Source organism: Molothrus ater, chromosome 3, assembly GCF_012460135.2.
Source record: "Molothrus ater isolate BHLD 08-10-18 breed brown headed cowbird chromosome 3, BPBGC_Mater_1.1, whole genome shotgun sequence".
Lineage (NCBI taxonomy): Eukaryota > Metazoa > Chordata > Aves > Passeriformes > Icteridae > Molothrus > Molothrus ater.
In genome coordinates, this window is record NC_050480.2 from 94660416 (window position 1) to 94670323 (window position 9908).

Consider the following 9908-nt stretch of genomic DNA (forward strand, 5'->3'; position numbering starts at 1 on the left):
TTTTTCATTATGAGTTTGCTGATGTTTGTTTTGTTTTTGAACAAGAGGCTGTTTCCATGCTACACAACTGCAACCTGAAGAGCATACCAAGAAATGGATTATAGCCAGTCTATGGAAAAGTTACTATTTCTGACAGGCATATAATGTAGCTGAGTAAGAACATTGACTACATAGCTTTGCAGGTAATTTAAAAATAACAGAGATCGTTCAGCTTCTCAGCTTAATTTCTCTTGAATGGGTATAGGAGATGTTGAATATTTAATGGAATTTTTTATATCAGTTACAGGCGACGAAACCAGAAAAAATCCACTAGAATCATGAGGACCTTTATTTCTGATGTTGTGAGCTGTTTTGTGACTCCTCATTGCCATGATTCTAAAAATAATTTGCCAGGGCTGCGGGTTTTCCCATGTGCAAACACAGTATGGGGGCACTTTTCGCAGTCAGGGTTTCTTGCAGAGACCCCATGTCCTGAATGCTTCCGTGACTGCTGATACATTTGCACTTCAGACGCATCTTTGCTGGAGGTGCATCCACGTTAATTTGTATTTTTGTGCCAAGTTTTCTAAGACGAGTCAACTTTTGTCCTCTAATGCTACAACAAAACCAGAAAAAGGTTGTTCTTTTTTTAAAAGCCAAATGATGGCTTCTTATTCCGGTATAAGCTTCCAGAAATTCCTGCTCTTCCCCTCCTCCACATTTGATTCTGCGAGACTTGCAACGTACTGGGCTAGGGGCAGTTCCGTATTCCGTGATGTTCAGCCGACATTTGTAACTCGCCGGTCGGGGTAACTCACTGAACGTTTCTAATCTCGCTGATTGCGTTCCTTTGTGTCCCTAGTGCGAAATACAATTAACTCGTCGGGGGCTGTTCCCCGGGGACTTCCGTCAGCTGCCGCCTCCGTCGGGCCCGGCCATGACGCCAGGCCTGACGCTCCCGGTGCCCGGGCCCGAGCGGCTGGGCCCTGCAGGGGGCCGGGACTGGTCGCTGCCGCCCCGCTTCCTCCCGGACGAGCCGGCGCCTCCCGCCCGCCCGCTCTCCATCCTAGCGCGGGAGGAGCACCGCTCCCTTCCCGGCGGAGCCCCTCGGCACATCGCAGGGCTGGGATGGGCCACGGGCCACGGGCCCCGCGGCCGGACCGGGCCGGGTCCCGCTCGGGCCGGGGGGGTCCCGCACAGCCCCGACGGGGGCGGGGGCGCTCCGTGCCCGGGCGGGGCCGCGGGGCCGCCGGGAGCGGTGACGTGTCCCCGAGGCCCCGCCCCCTGCTAGGGTATATAAGGGGCGCCGCTCACGCTGTCGGTCTTTTTCGCTCCGGGTTTGCCGCCGTAGCCGAGCAGGTGAGGCGCGTTCGCAGGGCTGGGCCGGGCCGGGCCGCACTCGCCCCAGAGGCCCAGCCAGCACCCAGCTGGGGTGTGGTGAGGGTCGAGGGGAGAGGGAGGGAGGGAGGGAGCGGCCAGGGCTGCCGGCGGGAACTGGGGCGGACGGACGGGCAGGGAAGCGCGGGGCGGCGGGATGGCGGCGCATCGTCCTCTTCGGTTACCATGTGCACACCCCCGATGTCGGGGCTGAGGAGATGTCGGGGAGAGCGGCGTATTCGGACGGGCGTGGGGCAGAAGGCGTCCAGCAGCCTCCCCTTACGCCCCGCGGGCAGCGGCGCGGGGCCGTGCGGGGACCGTCGGGGGCCGGTGACGGACGCCGTCGGGGGGAAGGCGGCCGGGGCACGAGTGAAAAGATGGCCGCTCGCCTTGCCTGCCCGCCGCCAGCGCCACAAAATGGAGGACGCGGCGGCCCGGGCGGGGTGAGTCACACAAAGGAGCGGGGCGGCCCCGCCCTCCGCGCTGCCCGCCGGGCCCGCTCGCCGCCGCCCCGCTCCCCGGCCACCGCCGCCGGGGTAACACGAGCCCGGGGAGGGGGCGACGCGAGGGGCGCTCCGAGGGGCCCCCGGCCCGCCCGCCTCGCTCCTCCCCTCCCCCGGCGGGGCGGGGCCGCCATCCCGGCCGGGCCGCCCCACATGTGGCGCCGCCATCGCTGCCCCTAGGCCCGGCCCGAGGCGTAACCAGCTTTTTTCTGGGGAACTTACAGGTGTCGATTCTCTTTTGCCGAAAGAAAGAACTCAACTAACATCCAGAATGGGAAAGGAGAAGACCCATATCAACATCGTTGTCATCGGCCACGTCGATTCTGGCAAGTCCACCACCACCGGCCACCTCATCTACAAATGTGGGGGCATCGACAAGAGAACCATCGAGAAGTTCGAGAAGGAAGCAGCTGAGGTGCGTGGGCCCGTAGCAGCCAGCAAAATTCCGGGCTGCGGGAATGAATAGACCCTTAATTGAAAAGCGAAGCTGCAGAGCGTTCAGTGGCCACGGGGAGGCGGTTTGGTTGCCTCTGCCCAGGAGCTGAACAAGTGGCTCAGTGTTGCGTGGCCACAGGGCGGCAGCTGCGTTGCAGTTGCCCCTGAGGTAGAACAAGTGTTCAATCTGCCATTGTGTTAGTTGCAGAAACTCAGATTGTGAAATGTAAAATAAGTGAAGAGAAAGTAATCTAAAGTTGCGTATGAATAGTAACATCTGGAATCAAGTTAGAAGGCATAGAAAGAAGTTGGTCTATTGAGGGCTACTTTGGAAAACAGGGAGTTTTACTGATACTGTTTTTTTCTGTGTAATAACAGCACAGGTCATAAGAACATTATAAAATAATTTGGCAAATGTTGAGCAGAGTGGTAGTTAAAGTGTTGATTATTGCAAGGATTGAAGTACTAAGAGAACTTCACATTGTAGAGGATACTTAAAAGTAGGGCTCAGCCTCAAGAGCTCTATCATAAAGATGCATTAGTGAAATTAACAAGCTGTCAGGGAGTCTGAACTGTCAACAGGTTCAATAAGGTTCAACAGTTGGCATCTCTCACCAGTAGCGCCAAGCGTATCTTGTTGCTTGTTTTATGAGCAGCAACGTTTTTCAATGTTGAGCCAGTTACTATTTTTATATTGTTACTATTGATCTTTCTGAATTAGTTGCAGATATAGAACTCTTTTTTTTCTTTTAATGGTAATAAAACACTGTTCTTTTTGTAACTGTAGATGGGCAAAGGTTCCTTCAAGTATGCCTGGGTCTTGGACAAGCTGAAGGCTGAACGTGAGCGTGGTATCACCATCGATATTTCCCTGTGGAAATTTGAAACAAGCAAATACTACGTCACCATCATTGATGCTCCTGGACACAGAGACTTCATTAAAAACATGATCACTGGAACTTCTCAGGTATGTAAAGAAAGTAGGATTTAGGGCGTTTGCGAAGGTTGTTCCTAGGTTGCTATGGGGGGTTCCTGTAGTACTTTGACATACACACAAGCATTATAGTGAGGGTTTGTTTTTTTCCTTTTCAAAGGCTGATTGTGCTGTCCTGATTGTTGCTGCTGGTGTTGGTGAGTTTGAGGCTGGTATTTCCAAGAACGGGCAGACCCGTGAGCATGCCCTTCTGGCCTACACCCTGGGTGTGAAACAGCTGATTGTTGGTGTCAACAAGATGGATTCCACTGAGCCACCCTACAGCCAGAAGAGATATGAAGAGATTGTCAAGGAAGTCAGCACTTACATCAAGAAGATTGGCTACAACCCAGACACTGTGGCTTTCGTGCCAATTTCTGGTTGGAATGGTGACAACATGCTGGAGCCTAGCTCTAACGTAGGTTTGGCATTTATTTTTGTTATAGCATGAAACTAGGAAGACTGTTAAGACCAATTATGCAATGATAAAATGCACGTGTTTTGTAATAGTTTAGTTTGGTAAGTGCTAAGGTCCAAGATAAATCTTAGCACTTGAAAAAATTTTTACTCTGTAACAGTAAATTGAGATAATGCTAAGAGATACCATTCGTGCTTTTTCAGCCTTGCACCATTAAATTTGGCAGTGAGATTACCCTGAGCTTGTTTTCATTGCAGATGCCCTGGTTCAAGGGATGGAAGATCACCCGTAAGGATGGCAGTGCCAGCGGAACCACCCTCCTTGAAGCCCTGGACTGCATCCTGCCACCAACTCGTCCAACTGACAAACCCCTGCGTCTGCCTCTTCAGGATGTCTACAAAATCGGCGGTATGTGTTCTCTGGAATGCTGCTCGTGTGCCAGCAACAGCTGATCTATGGGCCAGAAATGTGGGTGTTTGCCCAAGAGCTGCTTTTCCAAGTCAGAAATCTAAATTATTAAGTGGGTTTTTTCCCCCATAAGGGCATATATTCACTCAGCTGAATAATGAATAATCCTGTTGTTGTTTCTTGCAGGCATTGGTACTGTACCAGTTGGCCGTGTGGAAACAGGTGTTCTGAAGCCAGGCATGGTGGTTACATTTGCCCCAGTCAATGTAACAACTGAAGTGAAATCTGTTGAGATGCACCACGAAGCCCTGAGTGAAGCTCTGCCTGGTGACAACGTTGGCTTCAATGTTAAGAACGTGTCTGTGAAGGATGTTCGCCGTGGTAATGTTGCTGGTGACAGCAAGAATGACCCTCCCATGGAAGCTGCTGGCTTCACTGCACAGGTATGTTATGCAGCTCTTCAGGGATGTTGGGAATGTAGCTATGTATTCCAAAATAGGAGTCTTGTTAGGCTAAGCTATAAAGCAACATAGAGTTGTATTTTGAGTTCTATTCGATTGAAGCAAATCTCGTTAATTCTTTGGCTTTGTAAGGACATGTCAGTGTTCAAATTACTCCCCTTTTAACTTGGCTTTCTTTGTTTCTTAGGTCATTATCCTGAACCACCCTGGCCAAATCAGTGCTGGCTATGCCCCTGTGCTGGATTGCCATACTGCTCACATTGCCTGCAAATTTGCTGAGCTTAAGGAGAAGATCGATCGTCGTTCTGGCAAGAAGCTGGAGGATGGCCCCAAATTCCTGAAATCTGGAGATGCTGCCATCGTTGATATGATCCCTGGCAAACCCATGTGTGTTGAGAGCTTCTCTGATTATCCTCCTCTCGGTAAGGCATCTCACATTAATATTGGTCTCTGGAAAAGACACTCCTTGATTTCTAGTATCAGGATGCAGTGTGTTCTGTGAAACACTGATGAAAGCTGGGACTTGTAACTATGAAGTGGAACCAGGGTCTTACTGGTACGGGGAAACTCCAGAGAAGGGTCATGCCTGTGTCCTGTCTGGTTCCAGAGCAGCGCTGGCCCATTTATACCAGCGTGTGTGTTGCCTCTGTGCAGCAGATTGGGCTGGGAGTCAGCAGCATAGACAAAAGTCATGAAACATGTTTTTGCTTTCAGGTCGTTTTGCCGTGCGTGACATGAGGCAGACGGTCGCTGTTGGTGTCATCAAGGCAGTTGACAAGAAGGCTGGAGGAGCTGGCAAGGTCACAAAGTCTGCCCAGAAGGCCCAGAAGGCTAAATGAAAATTCTGTACACCAGCTGCCACCTCAGTCTTAACCAGTGGTGGAAGAACGGTCTCAGAACTGTTTGTCTCAATTGGCCATTTAAGTTTAATAGCGAAAGACTGGTTAATGATTACAATGCATCGTAAAAGCTTCAGAAGGAAAGGAATGTTTGTGGACCATTTGTTTCGTGGCAGTTTAAGTTATTAGTCTTTAAAATCGATAAATTTTTTAAAATGGAAACTTGACCAAAAATCTGTCACAGAATTTGAGACCATTAAAACAGAAGTTCAATGCTATGTCTCTGTGTTCTTTGGATTAATGTTAAGTTTATGGCAAAACCTATATCTAGTCATGGTGGGATAAGAAAGGATTGTTACTAACTAAATACGTTCAGAAGTTGCAAAGCAAATACTCAAAATTACTTGTTTCTGAAGAGTAGAACAGAATTAATCTACAGGTTTACTTTTAAACTGATCTAAGCCTTAAATAACTTTCCTGGTGCTTTCTTCAAAAACTGGTTTTAGATTGGATTGCGCGAATACCAGGTAACAATTAGTGTTTTCGTGCATTCTGTGAAGCATTGAGTAAACCAAGAAAAGTCTACATGGAAAAGAAAAAAGTGAACACGTTTAACCTTAAAGAAAACAATACAAAGAAAGAATCCTATGTTGGGTTTCCAGCATTTTGTACAACGATTTTTCTAGTCAAAAGCAGAACCAGATTTCTTTTCCTGAGAAACATGTTGTGTAGCTCTTAAAAAATTAAACACTTTAACGTAGATGTTTTCTAATATATAGTAAGATGTTTAACAGCCAAATATGAAACTTCTGTCTAGAATTACACTTCGATGCAATCTGAGTGACTCGCCATTGTAGCCTACACCAAATGGCACAGTGGGACAAGGTGCCTGCTGTCCTTTTAACAACAGGGTGAAAATTTGGATCAAACCATTAAAAGGGACTTTGGTATCTAGTCCAAACTCTTATCAGTAGACAAATAACCCCACATTAGATGTTCTGGGTTATAAGAATACCAGCTGTAATTATTAAGAATTCTGTCATAGAAGCCTTGCTTCAAATTGGTAAATGGGGGCAAGCAGTTAATGGATAATCAGAGCTGACTTGCATAATGGTGCAGCTGTTTTACTAACCTTTCACATGATTTCCCCACAGCATCCCCAGGATAGGTCAAAAAGAATTGCTATCTGTGAGGGACTTGTTTCATGACACCAGTATGTTTGTTCTGCCTGTAATGGCTGTATTATCTCTGTTCTGTTTTCCTTTCCTTCTCCAGCTGTGTGCTTGCTCTGCAGGAACTCATCTCTGTACTGCTTGGATAGGTCTGAACTGCTGTACTTGTTTTCATGCTCTTAGTCTGGATCTTTTCTCCTTTTCTGCTCACCTTCTGTGTCTTAACTGCAGTGGAACCTTGGAGCATTACCCACTGATTTTGAAGGTACAGTGGAAGCAAGGGCTAGAGAGCTTCATTGCAGGCTATGTAATTCAGTAAAGAAATCTCTGCTGCCTAAATTTGCTTCTGGAGGTTTGTTAGTGTCCCCAAGGCAACAGGAAGTACATAACTTCAAAATGGAGGCAGACCTTCTGTTGCCATAATAAAGCTTGAAGTGTCATGCCAAATCTTAGCATGCTTTTCAGTTAAACCGCTAAATATTTTCCAAGAGCCTTGGTCAGACTGGTTCAGCAGAGTTCTGATTTGGATGAAAAGCAAAGCAGCTTTGGCACAGGCTGCCTTCAGCTCGGCTCGGCGTTCCTCAGATTTTCTTCACATTCCTTTGTTAGGTGCAGGATGTTTGGTTTGGCCGGCCAGGGGCTGGATATGCAACACCCAGTCTGGAGTGCCTCTGTGCACGTTGCACAGGGCTGTCTGCAGCTGCGTGTACTTGCTCCATGCTAGTTTGGAAATGGGCTTGTAGTGAGCAACTCATTCAAATCCTTAGGGAAAATAAGGTGTGACCCAGCAGTGCAGTGCTCTGCTGCTATTGCAAGAGGCCCTTAGGTCAGCTGTGCATAGATCAGATCAGCTGCCAGAGCTGCTGGGAGGCTGGGTCATGTTAAAATGGCCCGGCTTAAGAGCAGGACAAGAGTCAGCTGCATAGGTTGTGGCAGAGGGACTAGTTAGGAAAAGACCCCTAAATAACACTTTTGCATCTAACAACTTCATGTGAGCAGCAAAACACTTGGGAATGCTCTGCCTGCAATACTAGCAATTGCTTTCATGTACTTAAAACCTACATTTTACTCATTTAGTTTTCCATCTTTTTTACTTTTAACTATTATAAACTAGATTTGCTTTCTATGCACTAATGTTAAAGCCATCTCAGTTCTTTTCTTAATCTGACTACCTGGGGAAATTGTTAGACTTTTGTAAACAAAATTTGGGAATAAACTACTTCAATCAAACTTTTAATAAATGTTCTTAGTTGAGAACTGTATTTGTCTTCTGACTGCTTATTTCTTTAAGCAACTTTTATAGCTGTCCTTAACTCTTTCCTCACTGTCCTGCAATGCTGGTGGTGTTCATACAGAGGTGTGACAGAATGCTGCTGTGGTGATGGAGCCAGCTCTGAAGGCAGAAAATGGGCTGGAGTCTTGCATTTGTGAATGTTTCCTTTCTAGTTGTTGATGAATGTATTGGTAGTCCAGAGGACTTCAAATACACAAAAATATTCCAGAAATGTGTGGGGCAAGGGTAATGTGGGACAGAGAGGACAAAGGCTGGTTGGTCTTGGTAGGAAAATGGAGCAGTGGAGTCACAGCTGATATCACTAAGTAACTTCTTGCTCAGTGTTGGTTGCCTAGGTGGATAGTTGAGGCTAGAATAAAATGGACTCTGCTCAGACTACTGCCCAGAGGCATTTTAATTATATCTCAGATCAGTTTGTACAAGGCTAATAACTGGAGTAACTTACTTTACTGAAATTGCAAATGAAAGATTCATTCACATTCTAAATTTAGCTGTCTCAGTATATTTTGAAAGGTATTGACAAATTTTGGAAAATATTTTCTATAAATGCGTATTTTAAATTTTAGATTCAGTCAAGATAAACCATGTAAAGACAAACTTTACAGGGATATTCCATTCCTCACTGGTGCTAAATTATTATCTGTTTAAGAACCATGTAAGTTCAGTCTGATGAATACAACCCACCTGGTTTTAATTTCTATTAGTTCTTCATTTATGTAGTGCCCAGAGGGAGGCTGGGGCTGGGGGATGCTGATAAGCTGCCTCACCAACAGCACCTTGGGGGACCCTGAGCACCTCTGAGTCCTGCTCAAAGCATTTGTTTCACCCAGGGCTCCTTTTCTACAAAAACTCTCTCACACATTTCACTGCAAGTTCTAAATTCCTGACAGTATTAACACCTTTGAATTTATTAGTTTCAATAACTCAAATTTTTCATGTCATCTGATTGCACCAAACAGTACTTCCTGGCTGGGAATTTAGTTTTCTGAAAGCGTAAATCTTAAATAATACCCAAACCATAAGCTAAACAGAGGAATAAACTGTGACCATGGAAGATAATGCTGGGCGAAATTACCTTTCTCTTGCAATGCTGCTCCTGCTTACCAAGGAGAGGCCAGAAACCATCTCAGGAGAAAGAAAAGGGCACCTGGGGTACAAAAGATCTGAAGAAAAATCTTGATATCAAAACTATTGGCTTCCAAGGTACAGAAGCTGTGGATTTTTAGCCCTTTCTGGGTCCTCTTTAGTCCCTTCAGATTATTTCTGCATTATAAATCAATTACATTGTTGCCTGCTTTTTTAAAAATCAGGTTACTTTCCCTGGCTACCTATCAGTAATTCTTTAATCCTTTAATGTTTCAAATATTTACACAACATAATTCAAATCTGCCAGCTTCTCTGTACTGGTAAGGTCACAGCTGAACCCATATTTTCCTTGGAAGATGCTGAGTGAGGTATTGAGGGAAGGTGGAAATCAGAGTGGGATACTCTGATAAAGGATCTCTGGCCTCTGGGTGGGGGGATGGTGGGGCAGTGGTGGGGTGCACACCAAGGACCTAAAATTTGTGCAGGTTTTGCTTATTTCTTCCTTTAAAAAAGCTAAACAAGTAGGAAGGTACCTAAGCTTTCATTGGTAAATCATCCCCATGGGCCAAGCATGTGATTTTAAGGATGCAGTAGCAATAGGTTTGCCCTGTGTAGGTTTGCTGAGGTACTTGCTAAGTCTGTCTTCTGGCTCTTCTTAGCAAAGCAATCCAGAGCCCTGGGCATCCTCCTGCAAGGGCATCTGCTACCTCAGGCCCAGCACAAACACTAGTCCTTGGGTTGCTAATTTTTTGCATTACATAGTCACAGGAAATGAGCAGAGCCAGCTCACCCCCTTACTCAGGGCCCTGCCTGCCCTGCCACCAGCAGTCACAGTCACATTTTACCTTTCAGCCCAGTAAAGTCTGGATTATTTAATACAAAGGGAAGAGCCACAGCGTTTTGCCAGCCCAGGTGCCTGTTCTGCGCAGATCAGCACAGCTGCCAAAGCTGTTCACTCCAAAC

General features: G+C 46.7%; 1 protein-coding gene across 1 annotated transcript; it reads left to right on the forward strand.

The window, feature by feature from the left end:
- Positions 1–1250: 1250 nt before the first annotated feature.
- EEF1A1 (eukaryotic translation elongation factor 1 alpha 1) lies at positions 1251–5671 on the forward strand. The gene is made up of 8 exons (XM_036379512.2): positions 1251–1338; positions 2084–2274; positions 3082–3261; positions 3389–3685; positions 3943–4093; positions 4280–4536; positions 4742–4976; positions 5269–5671. The coding sequence occupies exons 2-8, from the start codon at positions 2131–2133 to the stop codon at positions 5391–5393; spliced, it is 1389 nt and encodes a 462-aa protein (XP_036235405.1). The 5' UTR covers positions 1251–1338; positions 2084–2130; the 3' UTR covers positions 5394–5671.
- Positions 5672–9908: the final 4237 nt, after the last annotated feature.